Source organism: Bos indicus x Bos taurus, chromosome 20, assembly GCF_003369695.1.
Source record: "Bos indicus x Bos taurus breed Angus x Brahman F1 hybrid chromosome 20, Bos_hybrid_MaternalHap_v2.0, whole genome shotgun sequence".
NCBI classification, from domain to species: Eukaryota; Metazoa; Chordata; class Mammalia; order Artiodactyla; family Bovidae; genus Bos; species Bos indicus x Bos taurus.
The window spans coordinates 70,704,547-70,729,970 of NC_040095.1; the positions used below are offsets into that span (position 1 = coordinate 70,704,547).

Genomic DNA, 25,424 nt, shown 5'->3' on the forward strand with positions numbered 1-25,424 from the left:
CAGGGAAATTCGAAGGGGAGACGGCTTTGGCGATCAGGATACGATAGCTTTAATTAAATATTAATTAGAGATATAAAGAGTAATAGAATAAGGATAGTTCAGTAGGAAAATTCAGTGGAGAAAAGAGGCTGAATAACTTGGTTTATGTGGAAAGCTAATAAAATTCCAAAATAAGGAATTTACGTCACCTAGCCGCAGGCGTCCTCCCGTTCTCCCGAAGGAGAGGAGACACTAAGGCCTCCCCGGTCAGATCTTAGAAGCCCAGGCAAAATCAGTAGGCTTGACGAGCCTCCATGCTCCAGATGGGAATTCAGCCAGAAGGTGAGAGAAAAACGACATGGGGAGACCAGTCTTTCGAGGAACTGATGCCAAGTCTTTATTTTCCAGGGTCTGTTTTTATACTGAGATGTTATACAAAAGTCACGTGGGGTCAGCAGTCCTGACTTTATTAAAATCAGGTGCTCCATACAGATGTATACAGAGGTCTTAGGGGTGTTACATCATCTTCTGGCCAGGGGGCCTGCTGACAATTTATGAGCCTCTCCTTGTGACAGTGGTCAGTCAACACTTATTTCTCTGTTTTGTTCTTAAAACAGACGCCACCTTCCGAAGGTACCAGATAAAGTTACATTCTTATAGGGTGAGGGTGTAGTGGGTTTTAATTAAGGAAAGAATTTGCTTAGCCTAAGGTCTAATGTGATTAATATCAAGGGTTAATACTTATGTCTCTTATATGTTAGTTATATTCATTAATGTGTATAAGGGGCAAGGGATATGGAGATGTAAACATTGGCTCAACAAATGAAAAACCCTTCACCAATACAATTTCTAATCAGCCTACTATACTATACTAATAGTTTTCTAACTTCTCTAAAGAACCTGTTTTTAGAAGGTTTAAAGCATCTCGTGCCTCTCACAGTTGGGAGGATGTGAGCAATCACATGTGGCCAGACAAGCCTGTCAGGCAGGCTAGAGAACCTTCAGAGGAGTTTGTAGGTTGAAACACTCCTATCACACCCAGGAATTATTATTAACTGGAGCTCTAAGTTAACTGCTTCTTTGAAAGAGGTGGTGGGGGACAGCCCCCGGTAAAGTCAGAGGTGTAGGTGAGAGCACAAAGTAGTAAAGTAGGCAAGCTCTGGTTATGGGGGTAGATGCTCGAGAATTTCCAGGGGGACTCCTGAGGCTCGATCCCGCCTTTGCGTATGTCGAGCCTCCTTCCTCATGACCTTTGCCACAGGCGGAGCTCCTCACGCCTTGAGGGTCCATTTGTAGGGACACACAGGGGACTCTCCCTGGAGGGGCTGGCAGCCACAGGCCGTAGGCGGAGCAGGCTTGAAGCACGGTCCCTGGTGGGCCCTGGACGGTCTTCTAGACAGGCAGCCTGAGAGGTGGGGTCAGCCGCCGAGGAGGCGGGGTGTCTGCCCTCTATTTCTTTGCAACAAAGTTACAAGATAATAGTAAGAGTTCAAAAAGATATACCATTTAACCTAAATTTTAACAGGAAGGAAAGGCTATGTTTTAAACTGCTGCTGTTGCTGCTGCTAAGTCGCTTTAGTTGTGTCCAACTCTGTGCGACCCCATAGACGGCAGCCCACCAGGCTCCCCCGGCCCCAGAACTAGTGGAGTCGAATTTAAGTACTTACAGAAAGCGCCGTTCTCCGTGTGAATTGGGGGAGATAAGGTACTTCTGAAAATAACGCTCCAGGCTCTTCCCTCAAGAAGTTAGAACAGCAGAGTAAACGCGAGTGGAAGAGAGAGGCGCCTGTGAGATCCAGAGTTCGTGCGGCTGAACGGTCCCAGCAGGGACGAGCGACAAACTGCACGGGTGGCTCTGTGAGCAGGTTGGTAGAGGAGGGGCCCGTGTGTCCTCTCAGCCTGAAACATGTGAGAAACACAAATCACGCGAACCGCAGCCCGGGCGTCAGGGCAGGGTTCGTGTAACTCCAGGCCAGCGGCTTCACGCGATGACCCTGAAGGTGAATGACAGGAAGCCCAACGGGAAGAGCACCGACCAAGGACCCCCAGAAACTTCCTCCCAGGCGAAAACGAGGCATGGCTCCAGAAGGGGGGAAACCCAGGTAAACAATCCGAAAGCATGGGAACAGCCATCAGAAAGCGCCGCAGGAGTCCCCCAACAAGGTGAGCTGGTTTCTGGTGTGGTGTCCTCGCTGCAGGACTCCCCTGAGGACGGCAAGGTGGAGGCGGTGGCCAGGCTGGCCTTCCAGAGGCGTGTCTACAGACAGACTCAGCGAGGCCTTCAGAGAGGTGCTTCCCACTGCTGGAGCCGAGGCTGTGATAGAAAAGCGTGAGTCATGAGGACTGGGTGACAGACGAGCACATCCTCTCCCCGCAGGACACAGGGATGAGGTGTGGCAACGTGACCCCTTCATGTTGACCCCAGAACAGGACCCTTAGAAATCCGGGATGGGGGGCGCCTTCCCACCAGCATGGTCCTGGAGTGGGACACACACCCCCGCTTCACAGGAAGCGCGTCACGACGGAGCCGGAGTCGCCGCCCCTGTCCCACCCTGCGCTAAAACTGGAGGGTCGTCCTGGGGACCCTGGCCCCTGAGGGCAGGGGAGGAGAGACAGTTCAAAGTTGTGTGGTTACCGAGTGCAAGTTACCATGCCTGCTTCTGTTGTTATGAAACAGCGGGGAGGTAAGGAGGTAAAGTGAAAAGGCCAGTAATCTTGCAGACATCTCCTGGCAGGGCCAGCCTTGGGGAGGGCCATGTTAATTCCTTCTTTCCTGTAACCTTCCACAGGTGGGCAGGGTTCTGTGAGTCAGGCCCTTATATATGGACAGAATCCTTTTAGTGAACAAAAGCAACAGGAAGCAAAGGTTAAAGTAATAAAACAATTCCAACGAGGAGTCAGGATTGGCTCCCAAAACAGCAGTGTGTGGAGACGGCCCACACTGGCCGCGGGCAGCATAGGCCACTGTGGCTGCATGGCGTGTGTGATTGAGATGCGCTGTGTCTGGATCCCTGGACATGACGGGGGAGAGAGTAAAGCGGCTCATGCACTTTGTCCTGAGCGCTCAGATGATGGAATTTCAGGGGTGTTGGCTTAAATTAACTGCTTGCTGAATTGGTTTCATCACCTTTGTGTTTTTAAATGTGGCTGCAAGAAAATGTAAAATGACTCACTTGGCTCGCGTTGTATTCCTCTGCTGGCCTTGATGGAGACCTCAGGGATCAGGGATCTGTCAGGCTGCGGCTCTGCAAGTGGCAGAGACCAGCGGGGGCGGGGGTGGGGGCCAGCAGTGAGCTGCTCAGACCTGGCTCTCTTCCTGTCTCTTCTGTCTCCTGTGCACCAAACCTATGTATCTCATGTGTGTATTCTTGAAAATCATCAAAAACTGCACCTATTGGTCATGAGGCTCTGTGAGTCTTGAGTCTTTTCATCACTCCGCCCCCTCCCCATTTTCTAATCAGAATTTCAAGTTCATCACAAAACTCACTGGTCCTGAGCATCCCCCTCCCCCCACCACGTGGAACCAGAGCGTCTTTTGTACTGGACCTCCCGCACAGCTGCCCATCCACTCGGCCTCCGCTGACCCCGTGGGTCCACCCTCACCAGCCCCCACAGACTTGTGGCTGTCCCCCTCTCCTGCAGGGCCTCCTCTCCCCACAAGCCCGAGCCAGCCTTCCCTGTTGCCGGGAGCCGGTGAGGCATTCCGCTCGTGACAAAGGTCATGAGGAAGGAGGCTCGGCATACGCAAAGGCGGGATCGAGCCTCAGGAGTCCGCCCGGATATTCTCGAGCATTTCCCCCCCAAAAAACCAGAGTCTGCCTACTTTATTGCTTTGTGCTCTCACCTCTGACTTTACTGGGGGCTGTCCCCTACCACCATCTTGCTCTCTCTGTCAGAGTTAACTTACAGCTCCAATTAATAAAGTTCCTGGGCAATTAGGAGTGTTTAAATCCAAACCCCTCAGATGGCTCTCTAACTCACCTAACAAGTTTACCCGGACTCCTACAGCTGTGCATACGATTGTTTACAGTCTCCCAGCCTCAAGAGGCACGGGAAGCTTAAGATATTCAAATAGCTTAGAGCCTCGCAGAGAGTTAGAAACTGTCAGAATAAACTAGTAAAGGATTTCATTGATGAGCCAATGCTTGTTGCCAAGTTTTCACATCCCCTGAATTGTATCCTTGAATATGTATTAATTAATAGTTGGTATGTAGAAAAAATAAGTAGTGGCCTTGGTGTTAGTAACTTTAGACCCTTAAGGTAATAAATTCTTTTCTTTGTTGTAAACTCATTACACATCCGCCCTATAGGAATGCAATTTTATCTTCGGAAGATGGCGCCAAACCTTAAAATAATTACTCTTAGAGAAAATAAGTCTTTGTTACTAAGTCCTTGTCAAGAGTCATAAAATGTTAATAGGCCTTCTGGCCAGAAGATGATGTAAATCACCTAAACCATTTGTATACGATAAATTTGCAGGAAAGAAACCCTGGTTTTTGATAAGAATCAAAGACTGCTGACTTTGCATCCCCTATTATCCTCTATGTGTGACTTAGGGTATAAAAGCCCCTGTTAAAAATAAAGCTATGGGCCTTGCTCACCAATGCTTGGTCTCCCCATGTCATTCTTTCCTTTAACTTCCGGCTGAAGTCTCCATCTGGAGCGTGGATATCCTCTGCGACCACTTATTTGCCTGGGCTTCTAAGACCCACTCGAGAAGGTGTCTAAGGTGGGGCACCTTCCGCTATTCGAGAGGGCGCCTGCGGCCTCCGTGGTCAGAGCTAACCTGGTGTCACGGGTTATATTGATTTTCCGCGTAAACCAAGCTACTCAGCCTCTTTTCTCCACTGAATTTTCCTACTGAGCTATCCTCATTCTATTACTCTTTATATCTCTAATTACCATTTGAATAGGTCGCCGTCGCCGTCTCCCCTTCGAATACCCTGGATCAGCCGGGGCTGGTCCCCGGCACCCTGTGTTCTCTGGACCAGACCTGTGGCTTTGGACACCCCATCCCTGACTTTCTGGGGCTGGGAAGTCCTCGGGTCCCCCTCTCCTTGCGGTCCAAGCCCAGTCCTGGCGGCTCTGTGCCTCCCGTGGCAGGAAAAGTGTGCCCATGTGGGGGCGCTGGGAGCAGGGGGCTCCGGTGGGCTGTGTGCTGGGAGTGGGCGGGGCTGTGTGCTGGGAGTGGGCGGGGCTGTGTGCTGGGGTGGGCGGGGCTGTGTGCTGGGAGTGGGCGGGGCCGTCTGCTGGGAGTGGGCGGGCTGTCTGCTGGGGTGGGCGGGGCTGTGTGCTGGGAGTGGGCAGGCTGCCTACTAGGGTGCTGGGACTGGGCAGGGCGCCGTCCACCAGGAGAGAGCCCCCATCTCCAGGTCGTTCCCTCGGCGGCTGCAGGAGGCACCAGGAAGGGGTCGGGCAGCTGGGGAAGGGTGGGCCTGGCGTGAGGAGCCTGGGGGACAGCCCCCCGAGTGACTGTGCCCTGTCCGCAGGTGGCCGTCATGACGCTGACGCTCTTCCCTGTCCGACTACTGGTCGTCGTCCTCATGATGCTGCTCGCCTGGCCCCTGGCGCTCGTGTCTTCGCTGGGACCCGCCGGGCGGGAACCGGAGCAGCCGCCAGCTTTGTGGCGGAGGTGAGTCTGTGTCTGCGGAGGCTCCGGGGTAGTGGGGGCGTGTCCCAGGGCCGTTTCTCCGTGGCTCAGTTCTCTTCCCTGTCCCAGGCACAAGCCACCTTCCCCCTCTGCACCCCTGCCGCCCCTGCTGCTGTCCTACTCGGAGGCTCCTTCCAGGGCTCCGCGAGCCACTTGACTGCTGTGCTGGGTCCTGAGCACAGGCTCCCGAGTGTTTCCCTGCCCCCAGCCCTCGAAGCCGTGTGTCGGCCTGCTGCCCCGGGTCTGCTCTCTGCTTTTACACCATGGACAGTGATAAACCATGGCTTCGCATAGATGGATGTGTAAATGCAGCTTAACTAAAGCTCCCAGAGGGATCCGGCAAAACCAGATGAAGTCACAGCCTTTTCTTGTGTTAAGTACCTAATGCTGTTCCTTAACTCTCTTTGCTGAGCTTCCCTGGTGGTTCCCCGCCTGCAGTGCCCAAGCCACAGGTTTGATACCTGGGTCGGGAAGATCCCCTGGAGGAGGAAATGGCAACCCACTCCAGTATTCTTGCCTGGAGAATCCCATGGACAGAGGAGCCTGGCGGGCTACAGTCCACGGGGTCACAAAGAGTCAGCCTGAGTGCACACATGCAAAAGCTATTCTTTAATTCTTTGCTGTTAGTGAAGGGAAGTGTTGAGCCAGTGGAAGGACTTTCCTGGGCATTTTCAGTGTCTTAAAAGACACTGTTCCTGTCCTAAAACCAGGGCACTCATAATCTGCTTTGTCTACATCTCTTATCCATCCTGAGGACCCTGGGATGGTTTATTCAAAATAGAAATGTTATTAGTTTAGTTCAGTTTTATCATTAACTAATAATAAAAATGTTACTAGTTTAGATGAGCCCACAGCCCAAACATGCTGCCACCTGTTCTGTGAAGGAGGTTTTATTGGGATGCAGTGCTGCCCATTGATTCGTGCACCAGCCTGGGCCGCTGCTGGGCATTGAGGGTTCCTGTGGCCGAGGCCAAGGGCCCACATGGCCTCAGCTGCCTGCCGCCCCGCCTCCAAGGTCTACAGACCAGCTCAAGGTGCCCCCTCTCTCCTGCTGTCCGATGGCGCCCTCAGAGGCTGCAAAACTAGCGTCCCTCCTGGCCCGTGGTTCTCTGCTGCCCGCGTGCCATGGTCAGAGTGGCAGTTACCACATGCAGGCAGAGAGAGCCGGCTACTAGGCCAGGGTTTCCTTAGCCGTGGGTGAGCACTGCGCCCGGGGGCCCCTCACCCCCTCACGGTGTTTCTCATCCTCAGACCGTCCCCAGTCTCTAGTGAACCATGGTCATTGTTCCTCCCTCAGAACTGGGGCAGGTGTGGCCGGCTCCACGGATGTGTCCCAGCACAGCTGGGTCACGGAGCCTGCCTGGTGTCACGGAGTCTGTCCAGAATGAATGAGCGGGTCCGTGAGTGAGTGAGCGAGAGGGGACAAGAGCGAACCAGATGGTCGAGGGAGCTGGGCTTTCTACTCTCTTTGGAAATCGTACTTTACCTCGAAAGATTTTTTTAACTAAAATATGAGGGAGTAGGGAGTGAAAGTCGCTCAGTTGTGTCCAGCTCTTTGCAACCCCATGGAGTATGCAGTCCATGAAACTCTCCAGGCCAGGATACTGGAGTGGGTAGCCTCTCCCTTCTCCAAGGGATCTTCTCAACCCAGGGATGGAACCCAGGTGAATTTGGTACCAAATATATAATGAAGGAAAATAAATCCAGGCCAAAAAGGAATCAGAATTTCAGTTTCTCTAGATTAAGAATCCACAGAAAGCAGAGATTTTGTAGTTTTTACCCAGGAGGAGTGATTTGATAAAAGTGTCTTTATTCCCTGTTCCCGCCCTCTGCTCGGGCTGGGCTCCTTTCCTTCCTGTTCTCACCCGTGAAGGAGGAAAGCTCGCACGGCCTCCGAGTCTGTCTTTTCACACAGGTGACCTGGGGCTCCTTGGATTTCCCTGTTCTGACTCCTGTGGCTTTTCTTGTCTGCAGTGATGCACTTGATCTCATCGGGTGATAAGTGGACCACAGCAAAGTCTAGTTCCAGTGGCCCACTTCACAGAAGCATCGCGTGTGGTGTGTGTGTGTGTGAGTGAGTGAGAGAGAGAGGGAGAGACAGGCACACGACGTGTCCCACCTGCAGAGACATGGGGTAGTTTCACGGGAGGTCTGGGCGTTCGTGTCCACAGAGAATGAGTGTCGTTTTGAGTGTATGCGTGCATGTACACGAGTGTACACGAGTGTGTACAGATGAGAGTGTGTGTGCGTGTGCATGCACGCGTTTGTGTACTGGCGTGTACCCCAGCGGCACACACACCCACCTTGTGTGGCTCTGCCATGGCTTCCATCACCCAGGGAAGGAGTCGGCCTGTCGGGGTCAGAACCCAACCCTGAGGGGCGCCGGGTGGCCGGCGGGTCTGGGGCCCCGGCTGGGCGATGCTGGCAGTCAGGGTCACCATGGGCTTCCCTCACACGTGGCTTCTTGAAGTCACCTGCAGGTCCGCCTGCTGTGTGAAGTCCGACCTTTACTTCCTGTATTGTCTTTTTCCGTTTTATGGAATTTCCAATTTTATGTTGCCTTTTATGAATAGAATGATGAGCCCTGAGCATAGCCTCAAAATTCTTTGTCCCTGAGGTCCCACGCCGCGGCCTGGGGGTCGCTGTCCCCAGGACCTGGGGCCCTGATCCCACCCGGGGTGCATCCCTCCTCTGCTGCTGTCTCAGGCGTGGTCTGCACTTCCTGTTTGCTTTTTCCTTTTGTTTTTCATCCAAGATTTTCTGGAATGTCGGATTCTCATCTCAGAAAGAAGATATGCGGAAGGAACTCACTCCCCTTTCGTGTCTGGAAGTGTCTTTATTCTGCTCTGTGCATTGGTGGGTAGTTGGGTTAGGTGCAGAATTGACTCAGCGCTTTCGTGACGCACCGCTGACTACCTGCAGCTAGATGCTAGAAGCCCACTTGTTCCTCTCTGGAAAGTTTTGAAGTCTTTGTTGTTGGAAATTTGAAAACTTTTGAAAGGAGATTGCATGAGTATTTTTTTTTTTCTTAACAAAATACATTGTGGTCAGTGCCTTGACATGGTGCCGGGACCTGTGCCTTCCTTCAGTCTGAGAAGCTGTTTTCTTCGTGTCTCATGGTTCCGTCCGGGCTTTTTCCGGCATGTTCTGGGCGATTCCCTCTCCATTTTCCAGCCTTTCTGGGGCGCTGGCATTTCTGCAGGAGACAATTGATTTTCACACATGCTTTCTTTTTCTTGTTCTCTGGACGATCTCAGAGCACCTGGCTCCGTAATGTACTGACGTGGGTGGGTTCTTCCACGTCTCTTCTGATGCCTGCCCTGGGGTCTCGGACCTTCCTCCTCTGCCCACACGCCTGAGTCTAAGGTGTCTACAGTGTGACGAAGGGAGGACGGTGGGGGGAGGGCGGGCCCCTGCCCTTGTAGATCTGTCTGCCAGCCCCGCTCCCTGGAAAAGCTCTGCGTCTCCAGTGTCACGGGTGCCCTTGCCCGTGAACAGGGGTGCTGGCACCATCTGGGGTCGGTGTCGCCCCGACGGGCGTGGGCCGCAAGGCGCTGTCCCGACGGCCGCGTGTCTGTTGCAGGGTCGTGGACGTGCTGCTCAGGGCCATCATGCGCACCATGTGGCTCGCCGGCGGCTTCCACCACGTGGCCGTGAAGGGGCGGCGGGCACCGCCCACCGAGGCTGCCATCCTCACCCTGGCTCCACACTCCTCCTACTTCGACGCCATCCCCGTCACCATGACGATGTCCTCCGTCGTGATGAAGGCAGAGAGCAGAGACATCCCTATATGGGGAAGTGAGTGACCCCCCATCCTGCTGGAGTGACCCCCAATCCTTCTAGGGGAGTGGGCCCCGTCCTGCTGGGGGAGTGGGCCCCATCCTGATGGGGGAGTGACCCCCATCCCTCTGGGAGAGTGACCGCCATCCTGCTGGAGAGTGACGCTCCATCCCGCTGGGAGAGCGACTCCCATCCTGCTGGAGAGTGACCCTCCATCCCGCTGGGAGAGTGACCCCCATCCCGCTGGGGGAGTGACCCCCATCCTGCTGGGGAAGTGACCCCCCCCAATCCCCTCATCCTTGTGGCAGTGATCAGCACCCCCCATCCTGCAGGGAGTCAGTGAGCCCCACCCCTTCCATCCTGCTGGGAGAGTGACCCCCATCCTGCTGGAGAGAGTGACCCTCCATCCTGCTGGGGGAGTGGGCCCCAGCCTGCTAGGAGAGTGACCCCCATCCTGCTGGGGGAGTGACCCCCATCCCGCTGGAGAGAGTGACCCCCATCCTGCTGGGGGAGTGACCCCCCCCCCAGTCCCCTCATCCCTGTCACAGTGATCAGCCCCCCAATTCCTGCAGGGAGTCAGTGAGCCCCACCCCCTCAATCCTGCTGGGAGACTGCCCCCCATCGTGGTGGGAGTACTGAGCTGCCCCCCATCCTGGGGGCACTCACACCCGCCTTGCTGGCTGGTCCAGGTCACATGACGGTAGACACATCACAGGTCCCACCCGCGCGAACTAGGCCCTGGACCTTGACCTCTGTGTTATGATTTCTTCTGATATTACAAGTACCCTCAACTGTGAGGTGTCACAGCGCTCCCTTAGCTCACAGAAGCGCTGGAAGCTGGGGCTGGCTCAGTATCTGTCCCGGAGGGTAGTTGCTGGGCTCTACTGGTTGGTGGGCTCCCCTGCCTCAATCTTCCGGGTGGTTCCACCAAACGTCCCTATCTCCTCGTGGTCCTTTTTAGTAGCGTCAGGAATAATCCGTGAGGAAGGAGGAAATCGTTTCAATTGCATGAAAAAGCAGACAGGACACAGTGTCACTGAGAGCCGCTTCGATTTTCTGAGCGCCGTGGATCCAGCTGGGAGAATTGTATTCTTAAAAACGTTCTCTTTTCGCTTTTGTAAGACCTCCAGGAAATAAAGGTCATGAAATTTTATTGTTTACAAGTCGCAAAATGCTCAGAAAAGCAGCTCACAGCCCATCTTGGGCCCAGTGAGGACTGGGCCTGGGGCAGAGCAGGTGGACACCCACTACTGTGGCCTCACCAGCCCGGAGGGTAACCGAGTGCCACGGCCTCCGCGTGCCATCAGGTCAGAGTTTTCTCTCCTAAGAAGTATCTTCCCACCTTTAAATGCTTATTCAAGGACCAGCGTGTTGGTTGTGGCCGTCAGCTGTGGTCGTGGGAGTCCTGAGCGTCCCCCGCCTCACACACACACACACACACACACTTGCTGGGGGCTAAGAACGGAGTCTCTGTTTCTTTTGTTTTTAACCACGCAGCTTGCAGGGCTGTAGTTCCCTGACCAGGCGTTGAGCCCATGCCCTCAGCAGTGAAAGCACAGAATCCTCACCACTGGACCCCAGGGAATTCCTAAGAAGGGGGTGTCTGTGTCCTGAGTGGTGACCAAGCATCGCACAGCCTGGGGTTTAAAACAACCGAAATGCATATCCTCTCACTGTTCTGGGGGCCAGAGTGAAAGGCCCAGGTGTCAGCAGGTTGGTCTTGAAGGAGAACCCGTCGCAGGCGCCCCTCCGGCATCCAGTGTTCCTGCCCTCCTGGGCCCCCCCCGGCCGTGGCCGTGTCCCCGCGTCCCTGTCTCTATCGTCACCTGGCCATCAGTCCTCCTTAAGAGGACACCAGTCCCTGAACAGGGCCCACCCCGTGCAGCGTGACCTCATCTTGACTTGGCCATATCTGCAGAAGTCCTGTTTCCCAGGGAGGTCACCCACAGGCCCTGGGAGGTCAGCCGCGGGCCCGGGGAGGTCACCCACAGACGCAGGGAGGTCAGCCGCAGGCCCGGGGAGGTCACCTGCGTTTCCGGGGAGGTCACCCGCGGGCCCAGGGAGGTCAGCCGCGGGCCCGGGGAGGTCACCTGCGGGCCTGGGGAGGTCAGCCAGGCACCCTGGGCTCTCTGGCTCTTCCCCCAGTGACACAGGTGACCGGCGGGTCAGCCCTGTCTCTCTCTCCTGACTTGTCATGGGTGGTCCCGCAGGTGGGGGGCTCCCAGCCGTCCTCTAAGACTTCAGTGCTGTCCCTTATCCCTTGTGGTCGGCACCCACGGGGAACCTGTGGGGGGCTCACCGCACCACGGGCAGTGCCCATCGGCCCCACCCCCCACAAGCACCCCGCCCTCTCTTTCAGCTCTGATAAAGTACATCCGGCCGGTGTTCGTGTCCCGGACAGACCAGGACTCCCGCAGGAAGACAGTGGAGGAAATCAAGAGGCGGGCACAGTCTGGAGGGAAGTGGCCACAGGTGGGCGGCCTTGCTTCTGTCCTGTGCGGATTTATTCTGAAAGGCATGAACGTAGGGGTCAGAGGGGAAATAGAGCCCTGAGGGCCAGAACTTGGCTTCCCTGGAGACACTGTGTTTCATATTATTTTTGATAAATGCAAATCCAAAAATGTGCTTATATATCAGGTATTTTTGGTTCTGGCATTTTAAAATAAGAAATGGGGGAAAATAATTTTCACATGCATCTGAAGTTCCCAAGTAATCTTTTAAGTTCTGCGTCAGAACTAGCGGGCTGGCCTGGCTCCGGGGTCAGCGGTGTCCGAATGCTGCACAGGGCTGCATCCCCTTGCTTCTCAAAGCTCGAGCCTGCCTGGCACGCTTCGGTTCCCTTGGGGCCCCGGGAAGGCTGGCCTGGGCTGTGGGGCAGAGTCTCACCCAGCGGTAGCGTGGGTGTGGTGTGACCCCTGCTTTTTACATACCTAGTTTTTCTTTTCTGTTGAGCCGCCTTGAGAAGCTGGAGCCCACAGGACTCTCTGGGTTCTGGCTGCTCAGAAAACAGTGATGGCCTTGCTGGTGGGCCCCCTGCCCATGGATGGGCAGCCCCTGGGGGGCTGTGCTTCCAGGGTCCCGGCTGCCACCCCCACAAGAATGGCATGACCCCCCTCCTCCATTCCGCTCACCTGCCCGACCCAGGGTTGGACCCAGCCCCCTGGAGCTGGTCTTTCCTCCAGGGCCCGGGGTTGAAAGCAGCCTATGGGCGGGATTTTCCAGCACGGGGGGGAGTTAGCTTCCACCCCCTGCCCGAAGTCGGTACGAGTCCGAGAGACGGGAGATCCCGGTGACAGGGTGTTAATATTTTCCAGCACGGGGGGGACGTTAGCTTCCACCCCCTGCCCGAAGTCGGTACGAGTCCGAGAGACGGGAGATCCCGGTGACAGGGTGTTAATATTTTCCAGCACGGGGGGGAGTTAGCTTCCACCCCCTGCCCGAAGTCGGTACGAGTCCGAGAGACAGGAGATCCTGGTGACAGGGTGTTAATATTTTCCAGCACAGGGGGGACGTTAGCTTCCACCCCCTGCCCGAAGTCGGTACGAGTCCGAGAGACGGGAGATCCCGGTGACAGGGTGTTCACTCCGCTGCTGGTTCCGAGGGTGTCTGCGTTGTGGGCCTGGCCCCGGCCCACGAGGCCCCGTCCTCAGCCTCACGCTCCCCGCCCGCGCGCCCCTGTCCTGCCTGTGCCCGTGGGCTGGCCCATGTCTGGCCCACGCGGCGGCTCCAGTGGGCACCGCGTGTCCCGTTATCAGAAGGTGCCTGCTGTTTGTATTTCTGTCATTTCCAGAGTTTAGTAAAACCAGCAGTTAGAGGGGGTTCATGACGCTTCTGTCTGCCTCTCACCTTTCTCCACTGAATGTGTTTGAAGTGCCTGAACCACATCGGGCCCAGAATTAGCAGGTTGGGAAGTTGGCCCCTGAACCTGCACTTTGATGCTGATTTTTTTTTTTTTCCTCTCATTTCAAGATAATGATTTTTCCAGAAGGCACGTGTACCAATAGGACCTGCTTAATCACCTTCAAGCCTGGTAGGTAGTGTCTTAGTTATCTCTCTTTCTCTGCAAGAAGGTGGAGGAGCCCCTCACCCCCGGCAGAGTGCCTTGGCCCGGAGTGTTCTCCTGTCTGTCTCCTGCGACCCTGGGGTTTGGTCTGAGTGTCCGTGGCCGGCACGGGGTGTCCACGGCCGGCGCCCAATGGCCTCTGACCGGGAAGCCCACTCTGTTCCGAGACCCAGCCGGGCCGTGCGGGCGGGGGACGTGCCACTGCGGAAACGAGAGGTGTCCCTCCTCCCTCCACAGGTGCCTTCATCCCGGGGGTTCCCGTCCAGCCTGTGGTTTTGCGGTACCCGAACAAACTGGTGAGTGAGTTCTCCCGGGCACGCAGGTCCAGCGAGTGTTCCAGAGTGTCCCCCCGTACTCGCTCCTGAAGCCCTGCTCTCGTGGGTCACAGAGTCCTGGCCCGTCCTTGAGCCAGGCCCACTGGTGTGAGACCCCCGTCTCCTCAGCCTCTCTGCCGCCCGCTCACACTCGGGACCTTTTAAAACCGAGACTAAGCCACACCAAGCTTCCTCGGGAGCCTCGGCATGATGGGGCATGGCGGGGGCGGGGGCTGGCACAGACACGCTGGGATCCCTCTGACGTCTGTGGGCCCCAGAGGCTTTCGGCGCCCCTGCTTCCGAGCCGGGTCCATGGGCCCCAGGTCTGTATGCTGAGCCTGTGCCTGCCGGTGTGGATAGACCCGGGGCCTGAACGCCTGTAGAGCCGGCAGCCACGTGGGCTGGTGCAGCCGTCCTTACGGCTCTGAAGAGGTGCGCTCCTTGGCCGGTTTCTGAGAATGAGGATCCGTCACCAGCCTGTAGAGCTCTAGATTTCTCCCTCTTCAGTTTGTTCTGTCAGCTCGTTTGAAGCAGGGCACTGGGCGGCCCTGGGAGGAGGGGGATTGTGGGGACGAGGGGCTCTGTGGGGACTCACGGCTGCTCTCCTGCCCCCAGGACACCATCACGTGGACGTGGCAAGGCCCGGGAGCGTAAGTCAGAGCCCGCCCTGTCCTCCCCTCCAGGGGCCCCCGAGCTGCTTACTTTAGGGGTCGCCACGCCAGCCAGCAGTTCAGTTCAGTCCAAGGAGTCCAGCTGCATGAGGCAGCCTTCCCTGCACCCAGGATCCCGGGACTGAAGTTGATGGTCCTCCCTCAGCCGGAGGGGAACGAATTCCTCTTCTCGCCTGTGTCTTGTCCACTCAGCGATCAAGTGCACAGCTTGACCCTGGAAAGGAAGGGGGCGCATGGGGCCCCCACCCCTGCAGCTGCAGGGGCACACGGGGGCCCAGGTGCCGGCGTGTGTGCTGGTGTTTGGGGGCGGGGTGGTCCTCCCAGGGCCCCTGGCATGCCCGAGTGGCAGGGGTGGCATCACCAAGGCTGGAGTGGGAGGTGAGGAGCCAGGGGGAAGCTGGGAGAGGGTCTGGGAAAGGGGTCCTTCAGGGTCCTGGCCAGCTAGGCTTAGAGCGGGCCATGAAGAGGTGGCTGTTGGGAGGGGTGCCATGACCTCAGGCCTGGGGGGCCTGGAGGGCCCTGATGCTGCGGAGACGAGCCGTCCTGAGCTGGAGGGCAAGCAGGGCTGCGGCCTTGGGCCACAGCAGGCAGGCATGGGCGTCTCTGATGAGCTCGGCCTAGTCCTCAGGGCTGGGTCCAGGAAGGCTCAGCGCCTCCCGGAGACCGGCCTGCTCAGGGGTGCCCTCTGCAGGGGAGCGGGGCGTGGAGACTCGGCTTCAGAGCTGCAGCGAATTGAGACTTAACCATGCTGTAAATCTGCTCATGTTTAAGGTTGAAAATCCTGTGGCTCACCCTGTGCCAGTTTCACAGTCAAGTGGAAATTGAGGTTTGTCTAGATGCGGCGTGCGCGTCTTGCGGGGTCTCTACTGGCGCGATGTTTCACGGTGTCGGGCCGTGTGTGTCGATGAATGCTACCTATGCCCCGTTAGGGCCTCCATGGGCAGCGTGTTACCAGGTTGACGTCTACACAGATGCAGTGTTATATCAGATCTCTGTGGACGTGATGTTACACAACATCCTGCTGGTATCTCTACAAGGTTACAGGTTATCTGTCTTGCTTTGAACGCTCCGTTTCTCATGGCTTCTTAGAGGGCTTCCCAGTGGTTCCGTCACTTTGTGTCTCTTGTATGACCTTTTATCCGTTCAGATGGAATTTTAAATCTCAACAGGAAGCTAAGCCCATTGTTCCCTTATTATGGTTAGTTTAGCTTAAGAGCATATAAAGTTCGCACACAAGCAATTAATGATTCTCTTGGCTTGTATTTTCACCTGATGCTAACACAGCTGGCATCGTACTACCAAACTTACCACACTCTTGTCCTCTGCTGAATACCCGCTCAGACAGGCGGACTGCCGGCCAGTCTCCAGCCCATCTCCAAAGTCCCAGTACCCGTCCTCTCTGCTCAAACATGCCACGTTCATGCAGCCTGTAAATTTAATCGAGTAGATGAGGAATAGTCTGTTTTCTTAAAAGTGGAATTCACTTGCTACTCCTACATCTGATAAATGAAAGGCTGGTCTTACGCAACGTAAAGCTTTTCATTTGCTGCTGCTGCTGCTGCTGCTGCTCAGTCGCTTCAGTTGTGTCCGACTCTGTGCGACCCCAGAGACCTTCCAGTAAACGCTGCAGAGTAAGGCTGGATTTACGCGTGGTCCCGGCCTTCAGCCAGGCTTTTCACTAGAAATAAGCCACTGAGTAAAGGACTGAGCTGAAAGGGCCGTGGCCCGAGTCCAGGGGCGGCCGGCCCACAGCCCAGCACGTCTGCTGTGGCTCATCTGCTGGTGGCAGGAGGCAGCAGCGGGGCGAGACTCCGGGGAGGATGCCCTGTTTTACACTGGCTCCTAATTAAGAGTTGAAACTGTGTGGCTTTGTGACGTCGCTCTGAACTCCTTCCTGTGTCACCCCTACAAGGCGCCAGTGCTGAGGAGGAGCTGTTGCTCTTGCAGAGTTTTTAGAAAGGTAGCAGTGAGTGAGAGACCAGACTTACCTGATGAGAGTGGATAGGGTGGCGGGCATTCCTGTATTCTTGAGTATCCGTGTTAAAAGGGTGCAGTGATGTTTTTTCCCTTTTCTGCAATGGAGCCTGGCCCGAGGTGTGGGCCTTACGTGCATAAAGCACTGTGTGAGCTTCAGTCACACAGACACCCGAGTTCCTGGGGCGATTTACCCTGCCCTCCAAATACAGTAGCTGTCCAAAAGCTGCTGAGAGCCTCTCACGGGAAACACAGAACTGAGACCGTGAGAAACGGGAGCACACGTTTGATTCTTCTGCATCTAAAGACTGAGCCCCTGGGTGAAGTTATCGCTCCATGCCCTGGCTCCGGCGTCGAGGGAGTGGTGCTCCTGGTGAGGCAAGGGGGTTTGGGAGTGTACACACGTGTGGGTGTGTGCATCTGTGTGTGCACACGTGTGCCCCTGCTTGAGCAGGAGTGACAGCCCCAAAGACAGTTCCTGTGGAAGGTGCCCTGACCGCCCTTGATCTGCCAGGGTGGAGGTCGCGCTGTGGTGATGGCGGCGGGGCGGGGGGAGTCCGCTCCTGCAGGTGACCGGCTTCTCTGTGTCCGCAGTTCCTCCCCGTGTACACGCCCTCGGAGGAGGAGAAGAGGGACCCCGCCCTGTACGCCAGCAACGTGCGCCGTGTGATGGCAGAGTGAGTGAGCCCCGCGCCCGCCCCACCCCCAGCTCAGCCGGGTGGGGGTTCCCTGGACGCCCCAGTGCCCTTGGCCTCGCCAGGCACTCATTACTCGGTGTCCTTGTCCGCCGGTGTCCTGGCCTCGCTGTAGACCAGCCGGCAGCGGGGGGAGCTGGGTTTGAACCAGCCTGGCCGAGCGTCAGCCAGACTGTGCTTGGCCGCGCACTTTGTCTCCTGGTCCCGCTGGAGGACGCCTCTGCTTGTTCAGCCTTCGGAGGACGGGTCGCTGCCCCCGAATTCTCTGCATTGCAGCCTTGCCTGTGAGCCAGCAGTGCCTGCGGGGCTGTGTCCGTGCGTGCCCTGTGGAGACAGGCAGCGGGACCGTGAGCAAGAGCGCGCTGGAGGGCCTGGGCCGGCACGTCCTGGCTGCCCTCCCCGAGAGCGTTACTGAGGTTCTTCCTCTGCTGAGCGTGGGTTTTGTGCACTTAATCCTGTGTTGCTTATGTGATGGCGTGCCTGCAGCCAGGAGCATCCCCCCTCAGTTTCCCTGTGGCTCCTGGCTGGTTTCAGGCCCCGGCAGCCTCATCCCAGACCCCAGGTGTTCGGTCTGCCCACGTGCCTCAGAGCCTTGGTGCTGGGAGCAGAGTCTGGGGAGGACACGCCCCACCCCACCCCAACACTGACTCTGGGACAGAGCCGCCGGGCAGCAGGAGGCACTCGACTCTCACCTTTTGGGTAGTCAGGGCGGTGAGGGACCCTGACCAACTGCTGGACAGATGCACTGTCCACAGAGTCAAAGGCCTGACAGTTTGCATGTGATTTTTTTGTTGTTGTTTAGTTTATATTCAAGTAAATTAACTATTAAAAATCTTGAATATGTGCCCTAAGGAAACTTATGCTGTCACACAGTTTGTATCGGCCCAGTGGGAAAGGACAGATACCCATGAGGTCTCCTCTTGCCTCACGGGTGCAGGAGGATTCCAGAACCATGAGGGTCCCACCCAGGGTCCCACAGGCCTTGCAGGCGGCCCGGGGACACTCTGGACCTCCTGCTGCGGCTCTGGCTCCCGTCCCCACGTGGCCAGACTGCATGCTCTTAAGGGGAATTGAGCAGCCGCGGAACAGAGCCTTCAGGGTCATCGCCACGGCGACCAGGAACCACAGCTGTGCCCTCCTACCTGCCAGGGACTAGGTCCAGGGCCCTCAGAGACCAAAGCCCAGGAGGCTGGAGCGCCTCATGTGTGGTGGTCTTGTGCGCTGCCCTCCGTGTCCTCGGGTATGGAGCCTTGGATCCGGAGGGCCGACTGTCCCGCCGAGACGAGTGAAAGCCCACTCGGTTATGGAGACAGGGTTGGCAGGGTCGTTTTCGATACCTGGTAAATTTCCTACCATGAATGCACTTTCCATAAACGTCAGGAGAAGGGTGTTTTCCGTGAAATCTGAGACAGCCTGTGGGATGATCGGTTTTGCCTCCCTCTGACCTCAGGGCAGTGCCAGCCTGGAGAGCAGGGTGCCCTGCACCTTGAGGGCGGCCTCCTGTCCCTGAAGGCGGCTGATGCGGGCTCCATCCCTCATGGGCAGAACTGCAGAGGTACCAGGCTGGCCCGCAGCTGGGCAGCCCCAGGCCCCCAGTCACTGAAGTCTGCGGTCAGCTGTTCAGCCTCTGTGTTTAGTGCCGAGCGTGGTACTTACTATCATTGCCATTATTTTGTATTTTGGCTGCACTGCTTGGCACACAGGCTGGTTCCCTGACTAACAATCGACCCCAGGCCGCCACAGTGAAAGCGCCAAGTCCTAACCTCTAGGCTACCTGGGAGCTCCCTGAAATATGCTCTTTAAACATCAGCGGTTTACATGCCTCGGCATCCAGAGCACTCAGCGCCCAGCTGCTCCTGTTAAAGGCTCCTACGTGGAGGTGGTGGGTGTTTGTGGGCTCCACGGGCACCCTCATCCCATCCTGCAGGCTTGGGGGAGCCCAGGGGGAGGTCAGGGGCTCCCTCCTCCCTCCAGACCCTGCTCAGGGCCCCCCAGACGTGGCTTCTGGGGGGAACTGACAGGAGGGGCCTCAGTCCAGCAGGGCCGGGGGCAGGCCTGCGGCTTCTCCCCCCATCACGTGCAGGTGGGAACGGCCCAGGGAAGCCGAGCCTGCCCCTCTCCGTTGGGTGGGAGGACTCACAGGGCGCTGCCTGTCCTGCCTCCTAGGCCGGGGGCGGGGGGCCCCCCCAGAGCAGCTGGTCCCCTCATGCGTGTGCAGACTCTCGTCCGGCTTCCACACCCTCTGACGCTGCGGGGCTTTGCCCCCCGAGTCCTTCCCCGAGGCTGCGTGCCAGCAGGAGACCCCGAGCCGCGCGGACGTGCCCGGGGCTCTGCCGGTGAAGCCAGCAGGAGACCCCGAGCCACGCGGACGTGCCCGGGGCTCTGCCGGTGAAGCCGCCTGTTTCTCCAGCACCCCGTGCCCCGTGTCTCACCCAGGGGGTCGCTCCTGTTCTTGGGGAGCTGGTTCTCTCCATGACTCCTCTCCACCCTGAACGCCACCTGTATCCTTATCAACTTCTACTTTTAATGTGTAACTAAGCTTCACTGAGGCTGCAGAACATGGAAACCTAAGCAGAAGCACCACTTACAGGGCAGACAGCTTGGGTCGTGCGGAGGGCAGTCCCTTATTAAAAACGCACACGTTCGGGGGACAGACCGCTTCAGGGCGCTGCACCCACAGGTCCCGGAGCAGGAAGTAGGGCGTGTGACTCGGCAGGCGTCACTGTCGCATGGCTCTCTGCCGTCAGAGCTGAGCCTGGAGCGAGAAGGGCCAGGACTCGGGGCCTTCGCGTGTGACGCCGCTGTCTGGCCGCTGCATTCCTGGGACAGTCACCCTGCTGCCCTGGGGGCGGCTGACCCGGCCCGTCCTCTCCCGCAGGGCCCTGGGCGTCGCTGTGACGGACTACACGTTCGAGGACTGCCAGCTGGCCCTGGCGGAAGGCCAGCTCCGTCTCCCCGCTGACACCTGTCTTCTGGAGTTTGCCAGGCTTCTCCGGGGCCTGGGGTGAGTCCCCTGGCCCTTTGCTCGTGGGTACTGAGTCGGGACGGCCGTCTCATGGGCACTTGGGGCAAAGGAGTGAGACCTTTCAGCGGGCACAGGTTTCGTGTGGGCCCCGCCTGGGCACTGATGACAGCCCGGAGGTTGCAGGCGGAGGACAGCTGAGACAATTAACGGTGCTCCTTCTGAGGTTTCGGGGTTTTTTCTTTTTCAAACGCCAGCGTCATTCCACGCACAAGTGTCTTAAACCCTGAATGGCTGGCCTGACTGTCTCCTTATGGACGGCCTCTCCGCCCCCCAGCCCCGCCCCGCATCCTGGGAGGGCCTGTCCCCGGGTGGGCCCGCATGCCACGGGGTCCCAGCACTTGCGGAGGGCACAGTCGGCCCTCGGGCTTCCAAAAGAGCCCCTCTTCCCGAGGACTGACTGATGCTCCATCTCGGAATCACCTTCATGGTTTGCGGGGTCTTAAGACGTAACAGTGAAGCTTCCATTTTCAGCATTCCGTGACTTTATTGAAAACAATCTTCCCCTCATATTTTTTCTTTAGACTAAAACCAGAAAAACTTGAACAGGATCTGGACAGGCACGCAGAAAGCGCCAGAATGACGCAGGGCAGGAGGGTGACGCTCCCCGAGTTCGCGGCGCAGCTGGGGGTCCCCGAGTCTGAGTCGCTGGAGGACCTGTTCTCCCTGTTTGATGAGGTAGCGGGTGGGGTGGGGTGGGGTAGGGACAGCTGTTTTTCCCTGGGGGCGATTTTGGAAGCAAAGGAGAGACCAGCCTTTGCTGCCCGTCTCCCTAGCCACCTGTCTTTTGGCGTGTCTTCTCCTGAGCTTCTCAAACGCAAATAGAAATCTGGCTTTTAAGTCAGTGTTTGCCGACCAGCACGCCTGTAGTTGGGGAACTGAAGCTGGTCGCTCGAAGACCCCTGATGCCACCTGTGCCCTCGGAGGCGGCGGGGCCCTCGCTGAAGGCGTCTCTCCCCAGGGCGGCGGCGGGGAGGTGGACCTGCGCGAATACGTGGTCGCCCTGTCTGTCGTCTGCCGGCCGGCCCGGACCCTGGACACCATCCAGCTGGCGTTCAAGGCAAGTGCGGTGCTTCTGCGACTTTAACATGTGGGGTCGGGGAGACACAGGCTCGTCTGACCTTGATACACTTAATAGTCCCTTAGGATGCTGGGGAACTCAGTCGTGCGGCAGCTCCTTTCACACGAGCTTGTACCAGCCATTGCTTGCAGAAAGGCCCAGAAGTGCCTCTGCCCGGCTCCTCCTAGATGAGAGTCCCCGCTCCCCTTCCTGAGTCCTGCTGGTGCCGAGCAGGGCCGCTGGGCTGTCTCTCCCCACATGGCCTCCCCGTTGGCTGCTGACCAGAAGGAAGCAGGGCTTCAGGACTGAAGAGCCACCTGCCCCAGTGTGACTCCGAGCCAGGCTGCTCATGAGGGGGGCAGTGAGTCTGGGAGGCGGGGAGAGGGTCATGCTGGAGTCCTGCCCCACCCAGATCCACCCAGCAGTCCTGAAGGCTGGTCTCGAGGGGTCAGTCCCCCAGGATGGAGCGAGGAGGGCCTTGCCCGGCAGGGTCAGTCCCCCAGGACAGACCGAGGCGGGCCTTGCCCAGCGGGGTCAGCCCCCCAGGATGGAGCGAGGCGGGCCTTGCCCAGCAGGGTCAGTCCCCCAGGATGGAGCGAGGCGGGCCTTGCCCGGCAGGGTCAGTCCCCCAGGATGGAGCGAGGTGGGCCTTGCCCAGCAGGGTCAGCCCCCAGGACAGAGCGAGGTGGGCCTTGCCCAGCAGGGTCAGCCCCCCAGGACAGAGTGAGGCGGGCCTTGCCTGGTGGGGTCAGCCCCCCAGGACGGAGCGAGGCCTTGCCACCAAGAGACAGGCTCCATCTCTCAGATACAGCTCACATGAGCAAGACTCACGAGCACCTACTGTGTGCAGGTCAGGGGACCCTTGTCCCTCAGGGGTGGAGAACGCCGCCTCTGCCTTCCAGCCCCAGCAGACCTCCCCACGGCTGGGAGGGTCCCCCACGGCACAGGGTGGCTTCTGCTAGTCACAGCAGAGGCATTAACGGGCGGCATCAGAGCTTGGTGGACCCAGGCCGGAAAGCCTACCCGCGTCCTCCAGCCTCGGCAGGCACCTCTTGGGGCTCATCGCCCCTGTGCCAGCCTCGCCCCGGCAGGCGGCCCAGCAGCAGCTGCACGGACACCACTGGGTAGAATCTGCCGTCACGATGGCGGCTGGTGGGGGGCGGGCGACCTGCTTTCAGTGCAGCCGCCGAGCACGACCATGAACGCCAGGGCGCCCACCCAGATCCAGGCGCACCGGCCGGCGGGGGCAGGGCTGCCTGTGCAGTTGCCCCGAGGCTCCCGGTGCTTCTCCATGATGGCCTCCCCTGCAAGAACCGCCCCTCCTGGGCCCCCCAGACAGTGGGCAGCCCCGTGTCCGGTGTCCCCACAGGGCGCCCGCGTGTGCTGCTCATGTGGACGGGCCGCCCCACATGACGCTGACGACTCACAGGCTCTTCCTCCGTCCCCACCCGCAGACCAGGGTTGTGGCGCGCTTCAGCGGGTGCGGGCAGGCGGCCCCGAGACGCGGTGTAGGGGTTCTGCACCGTGCCCTGCCCGAGGGGTCCGCGAGGTGCCCTGCCCGGGGGTCCGCGAGGTGCCCTGCCCGGGGTATCTGCGCGGTGCCCTGCCCAGGGGGTCTGCGAGGTGCCCTGCCCGGGGGGTCTGCACGGTGCCCTGCCTGGGGGATCTGCACGGTGCCCTGCCCGGGGGTCTGCGAGGTGCCCTGCCCGGGGGTCTGCGAGGTGCCCTGCCCGGGGTGCAGACGCGCCTGTGCCTTCCTCACGTGCTGGTCACAGTCCTTCCGGGCCGATGGTTGAGATGCAGCATTACCGTGGAGTTCAGGCTCCCAGAGACCCGTGCTGACCTGGGGCTTCCCCAGAGCGGTACTCGCGGGCAGCGTAACGTACTTCTGGGTCCCTCGTTTCCTCTTTCTCTATTGCTGTCAGTTCAGTTCAGTCCAGTCGCTCAGTCGTGTCCAACTCTTTGCGACCCCATGGACTGCAGCACACCAGGCCTCCCTGTCCATCACCAACTCCCGGAGGTTACCCAAACTCATGTCCATGGCGTCGGTGATGCCATCCAGCCATCTCATCCTCTGTCGTCCCCTTCTCCTGCCGTAAATCTTTCCCAGCATCAGAATCTCTTCAAATGAGTCAGCTCTCTGCATCAGGTGGCCAAAGTATGGAGTTTCGGCTTCAAAATCAGTCCTTCCAATGAACACCCAGGACTGATTTCCTTTAGGATGGACTGGTTGGATCTCCTTGCAGTCCAAGGGACTCTCAAGAGTTTTCCCCAATACCACAGTCCGAAAGCATCAGTTCTTCGGCGCCCAGCTTTCTTTATGGTCATCATCATGTGACCTGCGGATACGGTCGTGGTGCAAACACCATCAGCTCAGGAAGGTGAAGGGGGGAGCCCCGGTGGCTCCTGGCCTTTCTCAGACAGACAGCAGGGTCGTCTCTGGATGTAGAGACAGGTCCCCTCACTTTTGGCATCACAGATTCAGGCCTCAGGCCCGGTCGTCTCCCCAAAGCGTCTCAGCGCTGGTGGGTGGGAGGCGCCCACGGGCTGGGCTGGACTGTGGGGCTCTGGAGCCTACGAGAGAGGTCTGTCTGCAGATAACCTGGTTTGACAAACGTAAAGAGGAAGCGAGATACGAGGGGATTCGGGAGCTGTCCACCCCATAGCCCCAGGCCGTGGACGGGGAGCGGGCTGGGCCCCGGAGGCAGTGGAGGCAGCCCCCCAACACGGAAACCTGGTGGAGGCTGCTGGAAGCGCCTGGTGGCAGGTTTCCCACTTCCGGAAAGCTGTGCGTGCAGGTGGCCGGTTCGTCTTGCTGACAGAATTCAGTGAGCCCCCCAGGGCGCCGGGCGGCGCCTGAGCTCTGCCCGACCCGGGGAGCAGGTGTCCTGCCCTGGGGAGCCCGCCTCCAGGCAGGAGGACTGAGTGGATACTCCAGAGGTCATGGGGTCAGGGAGCAGCTGGGCCTGGGGGCCCCCAGGTCACAGAGTGGGGAGCGGAGCCCGCAGGAGGCACGGGGGTGGGCAGCCCCCAGCTCTGCCAGAGCCTCGGGGGGCCAGGGGGCCTCCTCCAGAACCGGGTGAGAGGGGCGGCATTGGGAAGGTGGGCCGCACAGGGACAGGGGCTGCGGGTGGGTCTCAGCCCGGTGGTAACCGAGGCTGTGGGTGCACCGGCCCATGTGGCCTCACTGTGGTTGCAAGACTTCAGCAGCGATGACCGTCAGGGACCCCTGAGAGGACAGGCCTGTCACTCACAGGTCCTGGAGGGCCCACAGCGCCCCCGCATAGCAAGGTCACTGGCAGAGAGTGGATTGGGCTCTGCCTTTGGGGGGGTGAGGGTGGGGCCTGGGGCTTCGGGGTTCACTCTTCGGCGGTGAATTCAAAGCAGAAGGGGGAAAGTTAGAGAAGGAGGGGAGAGGGGATCACTGAGGTGGCCCACTGAGTGGGCCACCAGGGCTCCTTGGAAGGGGACCTTGGGGGCTGGGGGCCGGCCTTGCTCCTCACCCTGCGGTTTGCCAGTGACCACAGGTCACGGCTGTGGTGTGTTCACCCAGGGGGACGTCTGAAGTGGGCACCTCGCAGGCAACGGCCGAACGCCAGGCCATTGCAATGCAGTGTCCATAGCACCGTGTCTGGTGGATTTAAGACGTAAGAGCAGGGAGTTCAAGGCCCGAGGGCTGGGTCGTGGACCTGGGCTCCTGCCCAGCCTGAGAGCGGAACAGCCGCGGACTGTGTGGCAGGGGAGGCCTCTGGGTGACGCCCGCCCTGCCCCGCAGATGTTTGGGTCCCAGGACGGCAGCGTCGAGGAGCACGCCCTGTCCAGCATCCTCAAGACGGCCTTGGGGGTGGCGGAGCTGACAGTGACCGACCTCTTCCGGGCCATAGACCAAGAGCGGAAGGGCAGGATCGCGTTTGGTGAGTGGCCGGGAGCCGGGGAGGACACCCCCGTGCCAGGTGGGGCGCCCCGCTCCCCTGCGCCACCTGGGGCCTGGCAGGGCTGGGGCAGGGCTCCCAGTCTCCTCTGTGTGGTGGTTCACTGCATGGTCTGTCTGGCAGTGAAGCAGACGCCCTCCCCAGGGGCTGCCTTTGGGCGGAGATCAGGGCCCCTGGGGCCAGGAGGGGTTCCGCCCTGACTCCTAGGGCACCTCCTCTCCGGGGGGCTTGGCCCTGGCACTTGACGGCTGCGCGCCTCGGGCGGGAATCCACCCTGACGAGGG

At 58.7% G+C, this 25,424-nt stretch overlaps 1 protein-coding gene across 1 annotated transcript in view; it reads left to right on the forward strand.

Moving 5' to 3' along the window:
• The window catches only part of LPCAT1 (lysophosphatidylcholine acyltransferase 1), a 41,956-nt gene that overhangs the window by 13,732 nt on the left and 2,800 nt on the right, over positions 1 to 25,424 (forward strand). The window contains exons 2-13 of the mRNA XM_027520029.1: positions 5,469 to 5,611; positions 9,213 to 9,427; positions 11,769 to 11,881; positions 13,379 to 13,439; positions 13,710 to 13,768; positions 14,402 to 14,436; positions 15,229 to 15,283; positions 17,026 to 17,108; positions 20,005 to 20,130; positions 20,673 to 20,826; positions 21,110 to 21,208; positions 24,984 to 25,122. Coding sequence (XP_027375830.1) covers positions 5,469 to 5,611; positions 9,213 to 9,427; positions 11,769 to 11,881; positions 13,379 to 13,439; positions 13,710 to 13,768; positions 14,402 to 14,436; positions 15,229 to 15,283; positions 17,026 to 17,108; positions 20,005 to 20,130; positions 20,673 to 20,826; positions 21,110 to 21,208; positions 24,984 to 25,122 — 1,282 coding nt within the window. The remainder of the gene's footprint in view (positions 1 to 5,468; positions 5,612 to 9,212; positions 9,428 to 11,768; positions 11,882 to 13,378; positions 13,440 to 13,709; positions 13,769 to 14,401; positions 14,437 to 15,228; positions 15,284 to 17,025; positions 17,109 to 20,004; positions 20,131 to 20,672; positions 20,827 to 21,109; positions 21,209 to 24,983; positions 25,123 to 25,424) is intronic.